Source organism: Oryctolagus cuniculus, chromosome 8 (genome assembly GCF_051225735.1).
Source record: "Oryctolagus cuniculus isolate XC-2025 breed Fujian yellow rabbit chromosome 8, ASM5122573v1, whole genome shotgun sequence".
In the NCBI taxonomy this organism is placed as follows: Eukaryota; Metazoa; Chordata; class Mammalia; order Lagomorpha; family Leporidae; genus Oryctolagus; species Oryctolagus cuniculus.
The window spans coordinates 85,854,440-85,878,704 of NC_142874.1; the positions used below are offsets into that span (position 1 = coordinate 85,854,440).

A 24,265-nucleotide genomic window follows, 5' to 3' on the forward strand; every position below is an offset into this window, starting at 1 on the left:
AAGCTCAGAGCAGCCCAGCTTGTCCTCTGCAGAGGCTGCTCCCTTCTGGCCAGTCCAGCTCTAGGAGTGACAGCAACTATTTGTCTAACTCAGGAAACCTGAGGCTTCTATTCCCAGTTACCAAATAACATTCAAAAATATGGTATTTTGGCTCTTTATACCTCTTAGAAGACCTTACCTTCCGGTAATGCCCATGAGGGATAGTGTCTCAGAAGCATGGATTAGAATTTGAGATGACAGTACTGTTCTAGGGCTCATAAAAGAGAGCACTAATCTATCAGCTTTGTAATTCTGGTAGTTTTTTAACCTCTCTGGACCCTCATTCCCTGCTCTAGACTTAACTGATATTTCCTACTCTTGGCTTCTCCTTGAACCTTAAAGAGCCACCAAAGACCAGCCAACTCAAAATGACTGTTAGTGAAGCCACCAAAACTATTGAATTCCAAGAGTGATTCAGATATGCCATCACCTTTGAATCACGAGATACCCAAGATCCTTTTGATGTCTAAAATGCAATGATTTATGTTGCCTGCAGAAATTCAATTACTACTAATGTCATAGAGGAGATCTTATAGATTACCCATGGCTAGTTCCTTGACTTCATAGATAACAAGCTGTAGGCCCTGAAAGTTTAGGATATTTACCCCAAACTATGCAACTAATGACAGATCTAGGACTCAAATTTAGGTCCAGATTTGAAATTTGATCTTCTTGCCACTGGGTTTGACTGTTTTAAACTTATCTTTTGAAATAATGCCCATCAATGCATAAAGGCCTACAAAAGAACTTCATAGCTCCCCAAGGCTGCACTGCCTGTTCATCATCCCAAGAGCACTTAGTGAGAGAGCACATTCACACAAAGCAGTGAGTCTAAGTTTAGTTGACTATTGGGCCTTGACCTTTTTAGAATCACATTGACTCTAGTCTGTGGATTTCTGGGCTACCATGTACATTTGGATTTCCTGTAGTGACTGCACTGCAAATGCCCATCTTCAAAATTCCTGAAAACTCACTTTGTCATGCCAAAGTGTTCAATGTTTTCGGACCCTTTTGAAAGCTTAAATATATAGCATGTTCCATGGATGAGTCTAGCTCAGTGTGTCTCAGAATTTCCATCACCTGGGAGCTTATTAAAGACACCCATTGCTGTGCTGCCACAGTAGGGGTAGGGGAGGACCTCTGTATTAGTGAGCACCATGCTGATTTTCATCATGAGGCAAATTGGGTAAAGACTGCCCAGGTTAAAAATCTCATCTGCCATGTGAGCATACATATCCTCTCTCTCTTTTTTTTTTTTTTTTTTTGACCGGCAGAGTGGACAGTGAGAGAGAGAGACAGAGAGAAAGGTCTTCCTTTTGCCGTTGGTTCACCCTCCAATGGCCGCTGCTGATCCGAAGGCAGGAGCCAGGTACTTCTCCTGGTCTCCCATGGGGTGCAGGGCTCAAGTACTTGGGCCATCCTCCACTGCACTCCCGGGTCACAGCAGAGAGCTGGCCTGGAAGAGGGGCAACCAGGACAGAATCCGGCGCCCTGACCGGGACTAGAACCCGGTGTGCCGGCGCCGCAAGGCGGAGGATTAGCCTATTAAGCCACAGCGCCGGCTTCAAGGGAAACAGAGTTTTTTTTTGTTTTGTTTTGTTTTTTTTTCATATCCTCTCTCTTCTCCCAGCCCCATCCCGAAAGACTCTTTTGGGAATTTGAGTCCGATTATCATCTTTTCACAAGACTTTAAAGGTATTTTTTGGCAAATTAACCTTAACAAGGGAAGGTGTACAGCTCAGATCTTTCTCTAACCCTGCCACGTTGATACTGATGGCAAATAGGTATACTGTATTCCTAGATCCTAAAAGCACAGAGTCAATGGTATTCATCACTTATGATGGCCTTTGAATGTCACCTTGAGTTAAATTCATACCTCCTTTGTTCTAACGTTGGGCAGTTAGTAAAACTACATTTAAGTTCTGTGATCTTCATATTCTCTTTGGGGACTAGAGAGTTTTTGTCAACTCCATTGATAAATCCATGTAGGAACCTGACTTGGCAATGTCAGGGAATGAGAACTTGCTGAATGACATTACTTCAAACACTAGCTGCTACAGTTCTTCATTCCCTGGGGAAAATGCTTAAAGGCTTAAAATATCTGTCTCTAACACACCCTGCATATTCCAGTTTTCCATTCCAGCAGAGTGGTTTTGTCCTGCTGAACCTCTTTCAGTATCCCCTTCATTGTCTTTGATCTGCTTGATCAGAGCCATGTAGTATAGCCCTAATTTCCTAGAGGTAGAACTCAACTATTCAGGAACTCAGTCATATGTGTTTTGATGATAAGGAACACAGCTTCTTAAGAGTTTTGCCTCTTAGAATATTATTTTCTATTTTCATTTATTAATTTAAAAACAATTTTAATGGATATTTAAAATGATGCAAGACAAATCTAGCCTCACTCTGCTATTAACCTAAAACTGGAATCTGCGATCATTCCCAAGACTGGCTATCTTCTCTCACAGTTTAAACACCCATAATAGCAACCAAAACTGGCATTTGCTTTTGCATTTAGGGTGAACCAGGGTTAAATGGTGTTAAAGGATTGAAGGGTGAACCAGGTCAAAAGGGTGACAGAGGACCCCTTGGTCTTCCAGTAAGTAAAGAAAACTTTCCATTTCAGTGCAAATCTCAGATTTTTCTTTCTACCCTAGAACTCTGGTTTACTTGGTGGCTTTCTTACTGTTGAGCTTTCTGTAATTAGCAAATAGATCATGTTAGGGCCAAGCTCAGCCTATTTTGTTTTCTCCAATGTCTGCTCTTGTGTCAGAGGAAGACCCCATAACAAATAATGCTGTAAATGTCCTGTCATTCTTCAATTACATACATGCCAACCTTCTTCTTGTAGGGCTGTCAATTCTCTTCCCCCATCATCCTCTATAAAAGTGTTGTACTCATTATTTCCTGATTTTCCCAAATGCTGTAATAATTGAGTGCCGTTTAAAATCCTCCCTCAATTGTTTTTTCTCCCTGGATCCCAAACACTGTAGTCCTCTGTTGGTGGCAGGTATGCAATTGGCCATTGTTGATGGAGTGAGGTCAATGCTATGGCTCCTTATGTTAATCAATCATAGTGTTCTCTACATTAATCAATCATATATGTGTTCTATGTTGTTTGTTTGGGAAATGCCCTGTTTTGGGCTCCTGTGGCAATAGTGGTTGTATTGAGGGAGTATTGTGTGATTATTGTGTAGTAATTCTTCTCTTAATGACAAGGAGGCTATCCTTCCCTTCAGATACTTCATGCCAGCCTTCTTCCCATAACTCCTAAAAAGATTTTCTTTAAATTGTTGTTGAGTCTGAGACTTTAATTTCAAGATTTAATAGGTCATCTAGTCAAGTCGTAGAATTCCAACAAGTCTGTAAATAACATTATAGATTATATTAGTAAAATGACAAAGTCAGTAATAGAAATTCATTTACACACACACACACACTTGAATTGTGAGAGGAAAACAAAAGTTGAAGGCAAGTTATTTCTTTCATGAATATTGTACTTCAGTTACTAAGGTGTTCCATTGGATAGGCTGTGCCTACAGGCACATAGCAAATGTTCAATAAGTTTGCGTTTATTGAAAAAATGATGTAAGCCTGGTATTAGACTACAGGTTAAATCATACCAATTAGATGAATGACCTATAAACATACAATGTATATAACATATGTATGTCTTAATTTAGCATTTTAGGTAGATATAATATTATCAGTGTCATAATTTTTATCATTTCCCCATTTATTTTCAAATGTTATAGTAATGGTAACTAAAAAAATATCAAAAGGCATAAGACAGTTTGGATTTTCTCTTTTACTTAAACTCTCAAATCTGATTTCTTTAAAGTTTGCTCTAACTTCATATTTATAGGGATATTGATCATTTTTATGCAACATTTAGCCAAAAGTTCCACCTGTGCTAGCATTAAACAAATAACAATACATATTTTAGTGTAATTTTTGCTAACTAAAGATATAATTTGCAGTTATATTATGGATCATAATGTAATTACACTGAGGGAATTTTAAAATAAAAACTAAAAATATCCAAAAAGTATATGGTATAGCATTGCTAAAGTTTGCAGCTGGAATAGATTTTTTCTTCCATTTTGTATTATTAACTACATCTGAAGCATAACATTGGGAAATAGTTCTGCAATCTTGCCAAAAGCATTTGTAGGGCCAGTGAATTTTCCTTATTAAATACTCCATGATCTATTAGTATTTTTGAAGGACAATAAATAAACACTGTGATATACAAAAGCCATATCAAAGAAGTAACAGTGCTTATTCTTGAAATAAGCATTGGAATGCCATTTTTTCATCATACATTTTATGTAGCCTATAGTTCAATGTAAGGAAAAGTGTGTATTGCTTGTGAACAATATTAGATTTTTCCAGCTCGTCTGTTCTGGCTTTCTCCTGTTCCTAGAAGTCCCTCTAGTGGTGACTATTGTGAACTGTCGGAGCAACCTAGAAAACAATGGTTACTATTGAACTAAAACCCACCATGTTAAAATCCTTGTGATTATTAGTAACAAGTACTAGGTTAACAAGTGTTACTGAGCCCTTCTTTTATTTCTCTGAAATGATGAACTTGGTAAATTTTTTTATATAAATCTTTTTTTATTTGAAAGGCAGAGTTGCAGAGAGAGAGGTTCTCCATCTACTGGTTCATTCCCCAAATGGCCACAACAGCTGGAGCTGGTTCAATACAAAGCCAGGAGCCAGGAGCTTTTTCCAGGTCTCCCACATGGGAGCAGGGTCCCAAGCATTTGGGCCATCTTCAGCTTTCCCAGGCCATAGCAGAGCGCTGGATCAGAAGTGGAGCAGCCAGGACTCAAACCAGCACCCATATGGGATGCTGGCAGTGCAGGCAGTAGCTTTATCCACTGTAGCACAGCACTGGCCCAAACTTGGTTGATTATTATAATGAGTCCTGTTTTATAAGATTTCCTTATTTTATCTTACCTAAAGAAATATGTTGTAAATACTAGTCTTCAGAAAATGAATTCAGAAAGAAATAAAATAGGAATCTATTGCCAATAACTACTCTGTAGCCTACTCTATAAAACTATTAACTCAATTTCTTAACACGATTCTGTTGTACAGAAATATCTTTAAAATGCCATCATCTCTGGGGTCTTTATTGTCATGTTTCTGTTTATTTTTTTTTTTTAACTAACAATTTGTAGCAATGTGATTTCCATCGCAGAACCCTGTGGCCTTGTATTATGTTGTTTGAAGCGTTACATTTGTTCATCAGTTCCTCATACTAATCTCTGTTCTTGTCATTCGTGTGATACCCACCAACCCTGCCACCAACCCAATCACGCAGGGAGCATCTGGCTTAGACGGAAAGCCAGGATCCCGGGTGAGTCCGTCCCTCGTCGTGCTCTGATGTGTTGTGCAGCTACGGATTGTGGGCCTCAGGGCAGACCCCTGCACTCCATCTGCTCTCATCAATGATGAGGGAGGGACGCAGGGCAGGAGGCTGGGGGAAGGGAGACAAAGATGGTGGCAGGAAGGGGAAAGGTAGTCAGAGAATGGGTTAAAGCTGGGTGAAGACTAGCTTTCTGAAGCCAGAGTTCAACCGGGATAATTTTCTAGGTGAGATGTGAAACTGGCCTAATTGGACTCATTGTCAGAACCCCAGGCAGATTTTTCTATAACCAACGAACATTGCCCATTGCCTGTCACTCCATGAGAGCGGCCCTCTGAGGACACTCAGATAATGTGAATTTTTTGTGACTTGATTTTCCTCCTAGGTTCATGTCCATGTTACAAATGTAACTTCTTCCTTGCGACTAACCTTCAAATCTCTGTTCATAGAAAGAATTTGTCCAACCCCTGTTATTTTGTGTCTTTTCCTTGGTTCCTAACAGTGCCATCCCCCAAATTTCAGCCCCAGATACTTAGTCTTTAGAAGTCTTCTGAAAGTAAATTTTCAGTTCAAGCAATAAGAAAAAGATTAGACACAATAATGAAAATTCACCAACGTTAGAGTACAACTCTGAATCCTTTCATATTACAAGGCTCTCATAGAATAAATCAGAGGAAGAGAACAAAAATGGGAATACTGCAGGAAAAAAAAAAAGTAGTACTGAATTGTACTGAAGTAGTTACTACATTTGCAAATATGGTAATAAATTCTTGGCAAGTCCAAGCGCAGTCTTGCTGAAAAATGAACATGTAGACTTGAAGTCCTTGCTACAGTTTTAAGTATTTGAAGGAAATCCCATGCTTTTCCATTCTGAAAGCCTGCTTCAGGCAATCATTATTTTCACTGGATTTCAGTATTCCTGCATTCATTCAAATGTTACCTCCTTTACCACAGAAATCCTACTCCTGAACTAACCAGGCGGCCAGGAGGCTATTATGCCATTAAATCATCACGGCTGCCTGGTTTGCCAGTTGCAGACCCAGTGCCTTCAGCCACTGCAGCAGAACCGACGAGAGTAATTCCTTCCCTGTAAGCCCCTGCTGCTCCCAGCAGAGCCACAGAAAGTTTGGTTTGAACAGTTAGGCACTGTTCTCATTTCTTCCCTGCTTGTCTAACTCTTCAAGCCTCTTAAACAGCTGAAAACAGGCTTCAGGGCATGCCTGGCTGAGACTGGCGGCTAGTGGGGGGCGAAGGGGCGGGGGGCTCGTGGAAGAGATGAGGGCAAGGTGGAAAACAGCAAAGTGAAGATGTTCCATTTAGTCAGGAGGAAATATATAATTAAATATATATGGCTTTTTGTGTGTACCCGACATTGAACGTGCAGCTGTATAATTCATCCTTTTTGCATGAGTTTCTTGAAAACCACTGGCCTGTAAGAATTGAGTATAAAGCACTTTGAAAGATGAAAGATGAGTTGTTTTACTGACATCCTAAGGCATCAACCACCCAGGAAAAGTCCAGGATAAATTGTAACTGCTTTTCTTGCAGCCCTTGTGATGTGTCCCCTATTTTCTTATTTTTATCTTTTTTTTTTTTTTTTTTAGGGTATAGATGGTCCTGTGGGACCCCATGGCCCTGCTGGTCCCAAAGGAGAAAGAGTAAGTAGCGCCTGAGGTTATTAAGCCATATAGTCTACAGAAAGCACAGACCATGCCTTTTCCATACTAGCTGAACTGTTCGTTTTCCAGAAGAAATAAAGGGCTAGCTAGTATGCACCTAAAAAATAAATGTATCTTAAGTTCTATTCAGAGTCCTAACACTGAGCATAAAATAGAATATGGCTGCTATAATAAAAACAATGCCTACATTTACATAGCTAAAAGAAAGAGTGCAGATTATGCTTCCTTAACCCATAAGGAAGATATTTGCATTTGGCCTTCATCCAGAAAGTGGAAGTCAATGGGGCTAAAATTTCCAGGCCTACATATTCTGGTTGATAATCTTTTATATAAAGCTACTGTATTCATCCAGGGAAAGTTATAACTTTTTTCCAAAGGAAATTACAAAACCTAAGTATTCTTCTCTGCACAGTTACACATGCTCTCATTTTTTTTAAAGCTGAAGAACAGCCTGTGTTTCTTTAACCATAAGGAAATAATTTCAGTGCATTATAAAACAAAAACCTTTCACTAACCTCTCTATGGCTAGGCCATGTTTCCCTGTCCTTGAGGAAAAAAGACATTCACTACGCAAAATAAATATCTGACCAAAAAAAAAAAAAAAAGAAGAAGAAGAAGAAGAAGAAGAAAAAGTACTGCAGCATCAGCAGCTGGTCTTCTGTCTGGAACTTCTCACCCGCTCTGTTTTTCTCCCACTTTTTCTTTTCCTCACCTTGGAAAAATCACACGTTTTTTGTGTGCCTGAATGAAATTGTGTCATCAATTTCCCCACCATGCAGGATAGGATATAAAGAAAATGTCCTAAGAGTGAGGCCTTCAGAATGTTGGAATGAGTCACTGTGCGAGTTTGTGGTCTTTTAAAAACTAGATTGATTTTCATCAGTCTGGGGTAATTTGCTTTTTAAAAGAGTGCTGGGTAGTGATTTCTTTGACGTCCCTTCCAATTCCATAATTCCATGTTCTATAAATGGAATTTATTCATGCAGTAAATCTTTATCAAGTGCTACTATGTGCAAACTATGGAAACACTCTCCCCTACTTATATGAAACCTATTCTGTAATGTATTCCAGTACATTGAATAAGACCATTATAATTGATTCATCATCACACGGTTTTTTATTTTATCAATGCTTACATACTCAGTGCTGCAGAGAAAACAGCTATTTTCTCTGACCTAGAAGAGTTTACAATCTAACTGCATCCAAGAAAAAAAAAATATGTGTAAGAAATGGCCAGAGAACGACACCAACTGATACACAAACAGTGCAGGAAGACAGGTTTTATCCAAAAATGCTTCTAGAAAGTGATGTATCCTAGAGGAACAGAGTCCAAATCTGCAGTTTCCTTACTTCTAAGATAAGTCAACTTCTGTAGATCATCTTAATTCTCTCTCTCTCTCTCTCTCTCTCTCTCTCTCTGTAACTCTGTCATTCAAATAAATAGACCATATATACATATGAAAGCTTTGAAAAGCCACCACGCTGTTGCTGCACATTCACTTTCAAGCATTGCATAGAGAAACCCAGCCCGTGTAGTGTACTAAAAATGGAGAAGCAGGTCTTGGGCAGCCTTTTGGCAGAATGCCCCACAGCTCGAGAGGGTTTGCTGTTTGGTAAATCAGCTGCCACTTCCGATAGCTCCACAGTGTCACAAGGGTATCAGGTCTCAGTGCTGGGGCAGAATTAACCAGAGGAGCAAATGAAATTGCGAAGAATTTCTGAAGGCATAGTTGAAGTCAGATGGTGGGCAGTGTAAAGTGTTACACTTGTATTTACTCGGCATGTTAGCTATCTTAACTGGATCATATATCAGTATTCTCCAAGTGCCCCTCTGCCAAAGTGCTACACTGGAGTGTGGTTCTCAAAGCTAAGTGATTGAGGCACCATCTGGACTCCTAGGAATTGGCAAAGGGAGCCACTCTACAATAATTCTCAGTGTAGAAATGTAGATTAAATAACTGGAATTAAAGTAGATCAACTTAAAAGAAACCAAGCATTTGACAGTCAATGCTATTACAAAATTCTCATAGGCATGCCTTTCAGTATTAGTATTTGGGCCTCCAAGCACCTGAGGCTCCTGCATCATTTGGTCTTGTAATGGCTTCAAGACACTAGAGAATATGTTAAGTTTGAGAGGCTCAGGAGTGCTTTTGCATTACTTAATCTAGGAGAAGTTGTGCATTCAGATCCATGAGGCGCTTTGGGCTCTCAGTGACAGAAACCAAACCCAAGGCGGCATAAACAAGAAAGAAATGTGTTGTTTTCTGTGACGAAGTGGTCAAAGGAGTTCCCTGAGCTTTGGTTCAGTGCTTTGTCATCTAACCACAGGCAAGCTGGTGGTAGCAGTTCCAAGTGTCCCCTCCCTTGAGCTGTCACGAGGACAGCAAGACTTGCCCCTCCCCAAAAGTAGTAGAGGATGGCCCCAGTACTTGGGTCCTGAACCCGTGTGGGAAACCTGGATGAAACTCCTGGCTTCAGCCTGAGCCAGCCCTAGCTATGGCAGCCACTCAGAGAGTGAACCAGTGTATGGTAGATTCTCCCCCTCTCCCCTCTCCTCTCTCTCCTCTCCGTTTCTCTCTGTAACTGCTTTTCAACGAAATAAATGAAATCTTAAGGAAAAACAAAAAAAGAGTTACTCCAATGATCCCAATGTCTCTCCCTTAACAAGGAGAACACCATTCCCAAAGTTTCCCAGCTGATTGCCCTGACATCAAAACTGGTTCATGTGTCCACCTCGGAAATAATCTCTAGCAAGATAAGTGGAATTGTCATTTTTAGCTTAAAGTAATGATTAGGGCTGGGCTATTCTAGAAGAGAAGCTCCAGATGGCTTAGTGACTGCTTTATCCAAATAAGCCGTAGTAATAGTCATCCTAAAAACAAAACATGGAGCAGGCATTGGCATAGTGGTTAAGGTACCACTCTATCCCATACAGAGTTCCTGGGTTTCACTCCCTTCACTGTCTCTGAGTCTGTCTTCCTGCTAATGTGCACCCTCAGTGGCAGCAGGTGATGGTTCAAATACTTGGGTCTCTGCCACCCATGTGGGAGGCCCAGATGAAGTCCTTGGCTCCTGGCTTCCACCTGATCCAGGTCCAGCTGTTACTGGCATTTATAGAATGAACCAACACATGGAAGATTTCCCTTCCCCTCCCCCCGCCCCTCCCCTTCTCTCTCCCCTTCCCTCTCCCCCTGCCCCTCCCCTTCCCTCTCCCCTTCCCTCTCCCCCTCCCCCTCCCCTTCTCTATCCCTTTCAAATACATAAGTAAATTTTAAAACAAAGCAAAGGCAAGGTTCTCTGTTAAAGGAAGGGGAAAGAAATAGTTATACTAAAATTACCTGTGAATATTTTTAAAACTGAACCTGCTGTATTCTGTGGAGTTATTGCAAAGTACATTTGTGCTGGTTTATGTGAACCCTCACTCTTTCTTTTTTTTGAAATAACTTTTCTTGTTTTTTTTTTAATATTTATTTTTATTTGAAAGAGTTACACAGAGAGGAGAGACAGAGAGAGAAAGAGAGAGAAAGAAGTCTTCCATCCGATAGCTCACTCCCCAATTGGCCACAATAGCCGGAGCTGCGCCAATCCAAAGCCAGGAGTTAGGAGCTTCCTCCAGGTCTCCCACACGGGTTCAGGGGCTCAAGGACTTGGCCCATCTTCTACTGCTTTCCCAGGCCATAGCAGAGAGCTGGATCAGAAGTGGAGCAGTGGGGACTAGAACCGGCGCCCACATGGGATGCTGGCGCTTCAGGCCAGGGTATTAACCTGCTGCACCACAGCGCCGGCCCCACTAACCCTCACTTTAAAGTGCCACCTCCTACTACTTGCATACGTGCACGCTCAAATGCACACACCCACCTCACAGCAACACTTTCAGATCAAATGGAAAGAAACTGATTTTGAATTAATGGTGTTTAGGTTGCCACGCCCTTTTCATTAAAAGCAAGAACTCTCATTGTATAACACTAATAATCACTGCTATTTATGGCACCACCGGTTGCCAGCATACAATTCATATGTTACAATCACACTGAATCATGAAAATAATTCTGGCAAGAACATGTATTATTATTTGATAGGCTGGTTCTTATGTAGAAAAAAACTGTGAATATAGATGTGCATGTATCATTTCAACTTTCTACTTTGAATTTCAGGGTGAAAAAGGAGCTATGGGAGAGCCTGGACCCAGAGGGCCCTACGGCCTACCTGTGAGTTGACGGCCACGTGAGCAGTTACCACCTATAGCATGCATCCATGACCTGTCACTGCTGTGGTTTCCCCTGTGTGCAAACTAATCACAATAGAGGAGCAAAGACATTTCACTGATTATGTACAGTACTGTTAGTTTCGTGTCCTTAAAAGCTAGGCCTCATTCAGTGTCCCTCTCCTCACATCCAGACATACCCACGCCCTTCACAACAGGATCAGAGACTGTAAGAGAAACAGCAGAGAGCTGAAAGCAGGATTTTGGCATAACTGGCACTTCCTGGAAGGGTCACTGTTATCTAAAGTGGGTGTGAAAACTTCATTTAAAACAACCTTCTTCAGACTTCATCTGTACTCAACGGTTATTTGCTAAAACTATTCCTGCTAGTAAAAATTATTCCCCCAATTAGATAGATATATATGGTGCCATGATATTTCTGACCTTTCTAAGCTGCTGTAATTGACAAATAACATCCAGAACATAGAACGTTGATGGTGTTCCAACTTCTTGAAAATTCTTAACTGTGCTGAATCAAACTGAGACCTGAGACTGGCTTCAAACACATCTGTGCAATAATTATCATTGGATCAGTTGAATGTGGTAGGACTACAGAGAAAAATGTCATATTAAGGGTTTTAACCTCCCCATATCTTTCACATTCATCTTATGAACTAAAAATGCTATGCTTAAACCATGATTATATTGATGCTAAAAAAAGGACACTGATTTTGAAATTGACAGATCAAAGCAGTCTTTCTGGAACAGAGGGTGGCAACCCAGGGTAACAGTGTAGGGTTGTCCCCCTGCTAACCTGTGCTGTGGGTGTGAATTTATCATCCTTGCATGACAGTATTATGACTCCTTTTCTATCTGGGGATCCTTCACTGACAAAGCTTACTTGCAAACAGCTCTTTAGTTGTGACTTTCACACCCTTAATACTTATATTCAACGTGCACATCTGGCCAAATTAACACTATGTTTTAACAATAAAGTGTTCACATTCTTTACTCATTTATGAGCTAACTACTAGCTCTATCAAATTACAGTAGCATTGGTTCCCATACTTCACGAATGCTGGTGTGTTTTTGCATCAACTAAACAGTATGATTTTTGCTTTCAATTCCACTTCTGGATGAATAACTTGGATACCAGGCATTAAACTCCAGCTAATATCACTCTGTTTAGCCTGATACATAACTGAAAGTTTTCACCATCCTTAGCTATAACAGTTAGCAGTCACTTCATTTGCCTGAAAGAAACTTGTGCTGCTAACGGAGCATCCTCTTCACGTTTCTGAAGCAGTATTCTAATGCTAGTGTTGCATGTCCAAGCACCCTTAGATAAAGCAATAACCTCTTCATCAAACTTAGGGACACTAATGTAGCTACTATGGTTCTTTGGCAGGGGAAAGATGGAGAGCCTGGTCTTGATGTAAGTAATACTTACAGTAAACAACTTCTTATCATAATAGATGCTGATGGTCTCCATCATCAAGAACAGCAAGAATACTTCCTCTTTTTATTGCACATACAGTTGTGCATAGATCATACATTGCTGTGCATGTAGACAGCAGTGTAAAATATAGATGAATATAAAAGCAAAAACATCATTATCAAGTATAAAATTAACAACTGACAGTGGATAGTGGCCCTTCAAAATCCTTTCCCAAATTAAGGATACTCCTGACAAGAGCATGGAAAAATATGCATAAAATCAATATACCTCTCACATTAGGGAATGGTCGATTATGTTTTCCTTTTTTTTTTAAGGAAGTTAAATCAGTATCCTTTTTTTTAGATTTATTTATTTATTTGAAAGAGTTACACACAGAGAGAGGAGAGGCAGAGAGAGAGAGAGGGAGAGAGAGGGAGGGAGAGGGAGAAAGAGGTCTTCCATCTGATGGTTCACTCCTCAATTGGCCACAACAGCCAGAGCTGTGCCAATCCAAAGCCAGGAGCCAGGAGCTTCTTCTGGGTCTCCCACACAGGTGCAGGGGCCCAAGTATTTGGGCCATCTTTTACTGCTTTCCCAGGCCACAGAAGAGAGCTGGATGGGAAGTGGAGCAGCCAGGTCTCGAACCAGCAGCCATATGGGATGCTGGCACTTCAGGCCAGGGCATTAACCCTCTGTGCCACAGTGCCAGCCCCTATTTTGTTTTTTTTTTTTTTTCAAAGCTATCATGCAATATTTTTTATTCTTAACAGTGAGTTCCTACATGTCTGATGCTAGCATAATTCTATAAAAATAGAGACTGTCGAAAGCACAAGCATCTAGAAATGTTCACTGCTCAGCTTCTATTATGTGAATAATGATAGTAGCAGAAATCATAACATTACTATCTACTGAGCACCTGCTACGTGTAGACATCCCTCTGGTGTGCACATTGTCTCATTTAACATTGACAATCTCTGTGCAGCAGTTATCCTTAACCCCATTTGACAATCAGTGGATCAAAGCACAGAGGTGATTTATCCAAACCCATACAAATCAGTGAACTTTCCAGGATTCAAGGTTGTATCCTGGGATTCATTCCACTCTGCTTTCCATAGAAGAAAAACAAGATACCTGTGGTGTTTAGAAAAGTGAGATGTTAAAAAACTATTATTTCTGAGTGTTAATCTACCTGTCTTAAGATTATCTGGCATGCCATTTTTCATTTTGTTTAGACACATGAAATCCTAAGAGTTTTTTGTTTTTATTATTTTCATATGACTTTGCCATACTTAACACCAAATATCTCCTGGGTTTGCTTTTTATCCCCCAGGGCTTCCCTGGTCCACGGGGCGAGAAGGGCGACCTAGGAGAAAAGGGAGAAAAGGTGACCTCCCTGCCAGCATGTGCCTGTGTGACTCTTCTCACGCTGTCTGCTTTGCTGCTGCACCTGTGTGATTCCTTCTCATGCCTAGTTCATCCCTATCCTGTGCTCCAAAAACCCACTGATGCCTCATCCGAGGATTCAGGCCTTAGCCAAATGAAGTCGGCAGCACTGCTGGAAATCAGGGGACTGTCTAGCATAGGAGAAAAAATATCCCCAGATATCCAAGCTATAGTCTTTCAGTTACCTGATGCCAATTCTTTGAAAAATATGATATCCTGGGGTTATTGAGAAAGTTTCAAATAGCACAAATCTGATATTTTGGCAGAGCCCATCTAACACAGTAAAGCCAGCATCTCATTGATTGTCACATCATTCCCAGTAAAGAAACAGAGAAATGTGTCTTGGTTCTTTTTACTCAAAAGTGTAGGATAAGCAGTGCAGTGGACCAAGCACAGAACATCCATTGCACAGGACTAGAACTTGCTGCCTTCAGATTTGGAACCGGATGCTGTGGATTATTTACATGAAGATGTTTGTGTATTTTAGGAGGTTGATGTTGAGGCTGTATTTTAGTGCCATCACCTCCAGAATAGATAGGAGCCTTTGTTAAGCAAAGGCAAGTTTGGATTATGGATTTTAAAAATCACTTCTTCCCTTTCCTCTCCATTATTCTTTTCTTTATGTCTTTTTTTTTCCCTCTCTACTTTGCTTGAACATTTGACCTGATAATATACCTAAAAAGAAGTTTCTTCATTGGACAGAGCAGATCAAGCAAACAAAAACTCAATCCCTCAACAGACTAGTAAAAATCTTAAAGCAGTTGAAATTAAATATTTACAATCCAAATTTAAACCTAGTATATTTCTCAGATTAACTTGCATCCTGCTGTCTTTAACAACATACTTTTTAAAAAAAGATTTATTTATTTGAAAGTCAGAGCTACAGAGAGGGAGAGACAGAAAGAAAGAGAAAGAGAGACAGAAAGAGAGAGAGAGATAGAGAGAGAAAATATTCCATTTGCTGATTCACTCCCCACATGGCTGCAATGGCCAAGGTTGAGTGAAGCCAAAGGTGGGAACCAGAAACTTCATCCAGGTCTCCCACATGGGCAGCAAAGGCCCAAGAACTTGGGCCATCTTCCACTGCTTTTCCCAGGTCATTAGCAGGGAGCTGGATTGGAAGTGCAGCAGCCGGGTCTCGAACTGGTGCCCATATGGGATGCTGGTGCTTTGGGCCAGGGCATTAACCCACTGCGCCACAGCACCAGTCCCAGGAAAGTTGGATTCTAAATGTGAAAATTATATATGTATCATTCTTGGACATGAGAAATAAAAATCAGCAAGAGCCCTCATGTGCTCAGATCCCCAGTGACGGATGGTTTTCTATTGCATGGGTGATCACTTCATATTATAAAATAATGCTGGTGAATAATAACATTGGTACCTTCTTATTTGTACAGTGGTATCTCTTCTCTTTCAAACTTGAGGTTCACTATAAATACTAGTGAACAATGATGTCCGTAGTCATAAAATGACTCTTTTCTAGGGACTGGTTAATCTGAGCTGATTTACATCTCAAATAATAAATGAATTGAATTCTAAATTAATACCCAACACACATGGTCTCAGTCACACCTACATGAAAAAGAGTCCATTGCCTTCCGGGAGGGAAAAGCTCACTCAAACAAGATTACATCCGTTTTATGTCATGATATTGAAGTTATTTTGCTAGGAAGGATATTGATTCATGTTGCTTACATGAACAACTTATACCCAAATTTTCCTCCTGTCTCACTTCCTGTCATGCCTGCTTTCATTTCATCCTGGATTCTTGTGTCTTTATCTTGATCAGGATCAATTAAGTCACACAGACTTTCTCTACTTCCCCAGTATTCAGGAAGGCCAATTGTTTGATTCTGCACCTTGTGGTGCAATCTTTTTGGCGCACAGGAGATAAACAAGGAGCTTTTACTCATGCTGTTAGAGTGAACTATTAATTGTGAATGTGTCTCATATATTGCTGTTATGTATATGTCTTTTCACCTTTGACTATTCATGTTGTTTGGCTTCAGCAGGTGTTCAGTGTTATTATAACTGCCATCCTATTTCAGAATGAACACTAATTTAAATTTGTACTATGTTGTATTCCATATTTTGCACAGCACCATCTCCCTGTCTCTAAATTTGTAGAGGTACTTCTGCTAATGTGAAACAGCTGAGGTGCATTCCTTCCTTCTCCTCCTTTTGCCTCCTTTCCTAAATTCCTCCATCCCTGTGATCCATGCAGATTTCCCACAGCCTTTACCTTGATTCCTAAATACTAATGTCCATGGCTACATTCCACTATGTAATCATCCTGCCTACTTCATTTTCACTGAGTCCAAACTGTTTCCCCTCGTTGAACAGATTTTTTTTTCATTTTTGGTTTTTATTACATTGTAAGCTGGAAACTCATTTACCACTGTAAACACCTGGCATGAGATCAATAAGAGAAGTGAATTAAAGAAGATCCTGAGGTTTATAAATAAGCATTTCTCCAATTGGCATTGCTGCAAAGTATTAGCACTTTGAACATTTGTTTACCTGGATTAATAAGGAGAGTATTTGCTTTTATTTTTGCAGAAAAGAATGTTAAAAGAAACAGAAGCATGCCTAAAATACATTGAATATTTTGTAAGGAGAACTTACATGAAATAAGTTGGCTCTGTCTCAAAGGTGTAGAAGCTGTGAATATCTGTGCTTGTCCTCTGGTTCAAGGTAGCTTTGATCTGTTACAGGATTAGTTTAAAAAAAAAAAAAACACAGCAAGTTGACAGGAATTAAAAATTGGGTGAGGCATGCATTGTTTGCCTGAGCTCCACCTGCCACGGAGTGGGTTCAGTACAATTGGTGCCTGTCGCCCTCACCAGATCCGTCACACAAGCCCTTGATCCGCAGTGACTGTGACAGTGTGGTCCAAGTCAGCACCAGCCTGCCTTTCTGATATATTATCCTTTTGGGTCACTTTCTTTCATCTTGCTGAGTATCTTAAATAGAATCCCATACACCTCTGCCTGCAGTCCACTGTCACTCTGAAAGGATCTGTCATTTGCTATGGTATCATGCCTTACCTAAACCATGAAACAGTGGTAAATGCCCTCCCAGACTTTCCTTAGCTAAACCACCTTTTGAATCACGTTTATGTCCACCCCCAACCCCCAAATAAAACCTGTCTTTCATTTAAACCCTTGTATCCACAGGGGGAAAAGGGAAAGAAAGGCAAAAAGGGGCCTAAAGGGGAGAAAGGAGAACAGGGTGCTCCTGGATTAGATGCACCCTGCCCGTTGGTATGTCTGACTCATGGAACCGTCTCCAGTCCTGTGTGAGGGGAGGCCACGGGAGAGGAGCAGGCTGAAGGGGCCCATAACACTGGGGTCTCATATTGGGGTCATTTAACTTGGACTTTGAGGTACTAGAGCATCTGTCTCGGGTTTTCCCCACCCACTGCACATCTTGTCTCTGACCACTGGCTCAGCCTGGTATCTTAACCCACAAGGGTCACTGTGCCACTGGATTCCGAAGATTGGATCTCAAGAGGAACCGGTGCCATTCCATGTCCCTCAAAAGAAAAGACCACCGTTTCCAGACATGCCCAGCTCCACTGTATTGGTCCACCTTCATTAGATGCTACATTTCCCTTCAGACTTGCTCCTCTCCCAGCCTTTATTGTAGTTCTTTCTTTAGCAGAATTTGTGTTGAAATGAATTCTTGTGTTAGTAACGTTATGAGTTAATCTTTACAAACAGGGATTCCGTGGCGTTAAGGGGGAAAAAGGGGAGCCAGGCCAGCCTGGCCTGGATGGGCTGGATGCCCCTTGCCAATTGGTACAGTATTTCTCTTTCCTACCACCCTGCATGCAGTTCCTTTGCTTATGATCTACTCATTTCCGTCCATTGTAAAGTGGTGCTTTCACAGCAAGCTTCACACGATACACGCACTGCATGCATGCGCATGAACAGGCTCCTCCCTCCAGGGAAGAGAGCAGGCACGAGCTTCTATCCATGCTGCAAACTAATCCCCTGGCATGATCCTCATGACTGACACGACCGCCGCATCTGTGTTCTTTAGACTATTAATATAGCCAATAAACATTTAAATATTATGCTGAAATTCTATGAAAATATTGGATGCAAAGGCATTGCTAGGCCATAACTTTTGGTTGTATGTTTAACTTTTTTTTTCTTTTTCTCTAAAATAAAGAGAGGTATTTTTGTCTCTTCCATTAAATTTCTATCAGGCTGTAAATTGGGCCAGACCTGCAGAATTTACTTCTGTGGTCAAGAGTTAACTAGTTCAAGGGAATGCTATCCAGAGACCATAGGGGGGAAAACCGAACTCCTCTGCACTTCTGAAGATGATAATAGTCTGCAGCCCAAGCCCTCTTCTTTGTCCCATAACCGTTTCAATTTAATGGTCTCTCCTTTTGAAACTCACTTTCCTCAGTAGACAGAACTCCCTTATCTCCATTAGCATGAACTCAAAATCCTCCTTATACTAAAATCTAAAATTCTTCTGGTTGATCCTTCTCCTTGTACCAATCTGGCATTACTGAGTTTTTCCCAAATATTTTATAAAGCTATTTCAAATTATTTTTTTACATTTAAGAAGGAAATCTCTCATCATTTCTTAGGTTTAAATTTTAAAAAATGTAGTGGTTGTGTTGATAGTTGTACTTTTTCTGCATGTTCTTAAATTATTCTTCAGTTATCAGCATGGGTCTTTAAAGACAAATTTATATTTCTCAAATCTTTAAAGAGAATGTATTTATAAAAAATGTTAGTCAATAATTATGGTTAAAAAATCTTAATATGAAGTACCTAGTGTTTTATTTTGTCTGCTTGTATTGTTGATAAATTGTATTTTATAATCACTTTATTGGGGGAAAATACAAGCATGCCTTCATAATATACCAACTCTTCCTGCCTGATTTGTATCATTTGTATCTGAAGAATGCTCAGTTAAATTTTTGTAACATTTAGGAACACATTATTTTCTCTAGAATTTGTTAGTTGAACTCCAAAGAATATGAATAGAAACATGGATGAATGCTATGGATAACAGTTTATTGTAAAATATAGATAAGCTGCCTGTCTTTTAATTCAATTAATTATGTTCTAATCTGTCTACTTTCAATGTAGAAAAAGTGAAAAACATTGGTATGTGAAGAGCTATGAACTTCAGATAGAAATGGTTCATCACTGATTATTCAGCATTATCATGCATTCACCCATAATCCATAGTGATCAGGAGAAGTTATTTTGATTTATTTAATAAAGATAATTGTGAATGATGTGTTAATGAAATTAAGAGGTACAGTATGGATTTGTTATCTAACAGTATAGCTGTGAGTATATCACTTTGCTTTTTATAAATTGCTTTTGCAAAACTAGGCATAGCTTTTTCTATACTTTATGTACTTTCACAAAGTGTACTCTGGAAAATATTGCAATTGGCCCCATTTTAAACTAACACTGGATAATACATCGGCACTTGCTGATTAGTGAAAGATGTCTATGACAAAAGCCGCCCAACAGAAATCTATTTTTTAATTACTGAGCATGTGTACAAGGAAGTTTGCTCACTCTTGTAGGGCCTGAGAAGCTTTCTCTTCTCTTTCCAACAGGGGCCAGATGGATTACCCATGCCTGGCTGTTGGCAAAAGGTAAGCTATTGGAATTATTTTTAGAAAGAAGCACTCTCCCTTTCATCTGACCTGCACTTTTCCATTCAGAACAGAACTTTTGAATTTGACATTCAGCAAAGTTCTTTGGGTCTGAAAAAGCAAGATTCCATATCTTTTCCATATATTTATGGATGATTTCTTTCTGAGCTGATGAATAAAAACATTTCTCATCAATCATTATAATTTGGAATCTTCCCAGTTGAATCCTTTGGAATGGAAAAGAGCAATGCATCTTAATAATGTTTTGCTTCTCTCTAGTAAACTCTTTGCCCCCCCCCATTTAATGCTATTTTTAATTGCAATTCTTTTTCTATTCACACTCAATTACTTAGACAAATATGATAATGCATGGTAGAACCCTGTCAAAACCAGTCGCAGAGCTGTGAAAGCAGAAAATAAAGTGTAATTTCTTCAATGGTATATTGACTTACTTGCCTGATTAAATTTACATGGGCATCCTTTCTGACATTAGTTGACATAAGCATCTTCCATGGATGTCTGTGGTTGCTGTGTATATGTTCAGTAAGGAAGAGAACACATCCTTTATAGAGCCTCTGGATACAACTGTGTTTAGTCCTTTCACCTAGGGAATATCGTTCATTTCATGCATACAGTAGCCCTGTGAAGTATTATTAGCCTCAGGGATACAGATGAGAAAACTGAAATGAAGAAATGTGAAGGAACTTCCAAGAGCACAGAGCTAGAACATAATGGAACAAGGGGAGTCCGTGCAAGGCACTGCGGCACTTAAAGCAGGCAAGAGATCTGTACCTGCTGTGCTCCTCAGGGAATACCAAATCTGGCTGCAGTAATGGAAAGGCCTTGCACGTGCTCCCAAAAGACAGGAACTTCTCTGCAAAATGAGCTAAAGGGAGATATTCAAGCCACTTTGATCATTTGGAAGTTATTTTCTCCAGCATCTCGCGGTTTATTCAGTAATTTCAGACAGGCACGCTTCACTGGCAAAACTGTAACAAAGGTATGCAGGATTGCAGAAAGATGAGGCGAAGCTTGACTGCTAGTTGCCTTCCATCTCAGCAACGCTGTCGATGAGGAGTTCCTGTGTAGCTGACCTTCCTTCTGAACCAGTTTGCCTACTTGGCCAGGGAAAGGAAAATCTTCCCTCTCAACAACATCATTTATTTAGGAGCTTCCTATGCTCCACTTTCAGCCTGACAGATAATTAGCTCAATCATCTCCAAGGTCAAGTGGGCCTCCGGAAGATGGACCTATCATCACAGAAAACTATCCTCACCATCACAACCCCAGCTCATGACGTTCTAAAGACAATCCTGAGCTAGAATTACCACTTCCACTCCACCCTTTGCTCTGCAACCCATTAGTGTAATGATTTTTTTCAGTCCAGCCATCGGCACACTTTCGGGCAACAGCTCAATTTATGTAGTCTCTGATACCTCTTAGAGCTTGGGGTTCATTATTTTTTTGGGCTGCTTATGAATGGCTCCTCTTTTTTATGGGCAAAATAATAATGGCAACAGGCAAAGGACTCACTGTCCTTTTGGTTCATGAAGTAGTCAAACACAATAGTAATAGGAATCACATTAGAAAAGCAGAAATTTCCCTTCTAAATACTCATTTTTTTCCCCAATGAATAGATGCTATGTTCTATATAAGGTTAAGATTCTCATGAACCTTGCATCATCTTTTATAAAGAATAATAATGAGGCTGGCGCCGTGGCTCAATAGGCTAATCCTCCGCCTAGCGGCGCCGGCACACCAGGTTCTAGTCCCGGTCGGGGCGCCGGATTCTGTCCCAGTTGCCCCTCTTCCAGACCAGCTCTCTGCTGTGGCCAGGGAGTGCAGTGGAGGATGGCCCTGGTGCTTGGGCCCTGCACCCCATGGGAGACCAGTATGAGTACCTGGCTCCTGCGATCAGATCGGCATGGTGCGCCGGCCGCAGCGCGCCGGCCACGGCGGCCATTGGAAGGTGAACCAACGGCAAAGGAAGACCTTTCTCTCTGTCTCTCTCTCACTGTCTACTCTGCCTGTCAAAAAATTAAAAAAAAAAAAAGAAGAAGAATGATAAAATTTCAATAGCATTTACCACACCCCCAACACACGCACATGCAAATCATCCTGATCAACCTGTCTGAAATGCCAGCCCCTTAACACACAACAATCAGAAAAATGAAATGTTCTCCAGTTTTTTATGTGGTCAACTGAGCTATGCCGAAAATGGTCAAATCAAATTTTTTAAATAATACTTTAAAATAAGACCAATAGATTGCCTTTGATAAGTCCTGTTTTATGTGGACTGCCTTCTTAAACACTGCTATGTTTATTAGGCTTTAGAACACTGTGGCAAACGCTTTTGTAATTTAAAATTCAGGTTGTGGTACTTGTCCTGGTACAGAGGGCTAAGCTGTCACCTGCAGTGCAGGCATCTCCAGCTACTCCACTTCCCAACCAGCTCCCTGCTAATGAGCCTGGGAAAGCAGCAGAGGATGGCCCAGGTACTTGGGCCCCTGCCACCCACGTGGGAGACCACATGGAGTTCTAGGCTCCTGGTTATGCCTGGCCCAGCCCCAGCCTTTGTGGCCATTTGGGGAGTTAAGATCTCTCTCTGTGTCTTTCTTCCTCTCTCCCTCCCTCCCTCTCTTACTCTCTCTCTCTCTCTCCCTGTCAAATAAATAAATAAATAATATTTTTGAAAATCAGATTGTGATAGCAATATAAATAACTGTGGGTAATTAACAAGACCTCCAGATCATATTACTCTCAATATTTTTTTCATATTACACTATTTGATCTTCACTTAAATTTCTTTTATTTCCAGATGTAGTTCAGTTTTCTAAATTTACCAATACAAGAAGAGTTGCTAAATTTGAACTGAAGTGTAATGATGTGCCAATTCACAGTGTAATTATAATAGTGAATAGCAGAAATTTTTGTTAAATATATGTGTAGGCTAATAAACTTGCCACCCATTCTCATCCAGAGATAAGAGGCCATTTGTAGGAAAAATACCCATAGCCTTGTCCTAGAATATTACACCTTCAATTTATTAATTTTCACTAGATTTTAGTTTTCCAGGTAGATTTTAGTTTTACGAGTTTGTAGCAGAATCTTCCTAAAGCAAAGTAATGGGGTTTCTTCTCAAAAGATTTACTTACTTATTCGAAAGGCAGTCACAGAGCCAGAAAGACAGATAAGACAGAGCGAGAGATCCCATATGTTGATTCACTTCCTACATGACAGGAACAGCTGGGGCTGGGCCAAGCCAAAGCCAAGAATTCCATCTGGGTCTTCCACATGGACCATCTTCCACTTCTTTCCAAGGCAATATTCTCAGGGAGCTGGATCAGAAGTCGAGCAGCCAGGATCTCAAACCAGTGCTCATACAGGATGCCAACATCGCAGGAGGCTGCTTAACCCACTGTACCACAACACTGGCCCATGTAACAGACTTTTTAAATGAAAATTTAAAATCTGAGAAAAAAATAAAAATCTTTAAAGCTATAGATTATTTATAAAACATCGATGATAGGGGCCAGCACCATGGCACAACAGGTTAATCCTCTGCCTGCGGCGCCAGCATCCCATATGGGCACCTGTTCTAGTCCCAGCTTCTCCTCTTCCAATCCAGCTCTCTACTGTGGCCTGGGAAAGCAGAAGAAGATGGCCCAAGTGCTTGGGCCCATGTACCCGCTGGGGGACCAGGAAGAAGCACCTGGCTCCTGGCTTCAGACTGGCATAGCCCCAGCCATTGCAGCCATTTGGGGAGTGAACCAACGGAAGGAAGACCTTTCTGTCTGTCTCTCCCTCTTACTATCTGTAGCTCTACCTCTCAAATAAATAAATAAAATCTAAAAAAAAAATGATGATAGCACCCAAAATTGCTTCAGATTTGAAATGTGAGAAGAGTGAGATTGTGAAGAAGGAAATTGTTTCTATAAGAACATTTTTTGGCATTGTCATGCATGAAAATTGGGTAGACGCCATATCTGAACATCAGAAAGGACCCAACCTGAGCACACCTAGGAGAGAATCTGTTCTTAGCAAGAAGGGGGAAAAAAAGAATATTGTTAATTAGGACTTGAAAGATAACTCTTTGAATAAGTCATTCTACAGAGGATGGATAAACAGACCTTTCATTTTCCTTCTTTGTACATTTTTTCCACTGATCCACTGATTTTTTATACATTTTTTAAGGATATGCTTATTATTTGAAAGAGTGACACAGAGAGACAGAGATCTTCCATCCACTGGCTCTCCCGAAATATTCACAACAGCCAGGGCTAGTCCAGCTCAAAACTAGGAGCCAGGCTTCCATATGGGTCTCTCAAAAGGGTGGGAAAGACCCAAGCACTTGAGCCATCATCCACTGCCTTCCTGGAACCTGAATTGAAAACGTGGAGTAACCAGGACTCCAAATGGCATTCTGATATGGGATGTAGGGAGC

General features: G+C 40.5%; 1 protein-coding gene across 1 annotated transcript in view; it reads left to right on the forward strand.

Moving 5' to 3' along the window:
- Nucleotides 1-24,265, forward strand: part of COL25A1 (collagen type XXV alpha 1 chain) — a 530,955-nt gene that overhangs the window by 500,894 nt on the left and 5,796 nt on the right. Inside the window, exons 29-35 of the mRNA XM_017347366.4 lie at nt 2,558-2,638; nt 5,372-5,407; nt 7,021-7,074; nt 11,250-11,303; nt 14,068-14,121; nt 17,360-17,446; nt 19,783-19,821. Of these exons, the coding sequence (XP_017202855.2) occupies nt 2,558-2,638; nt 5,372-5,407; nt 7,021-7,074; nt 11,250-11,303; nt 14,068-14,121; nt 17,360-17,446; nt 19,783-19,821 (405 nt within the window). The remainder of the gene's footprint in view (nt 1-2,557; nt 2,639-5,371; nt 5,408-7,020; nt 7,075-11,249; nt 11,304-14,067; nt 14,122-17,359; nt 17,447-19,782; nt 19,822-24,265) is intronic.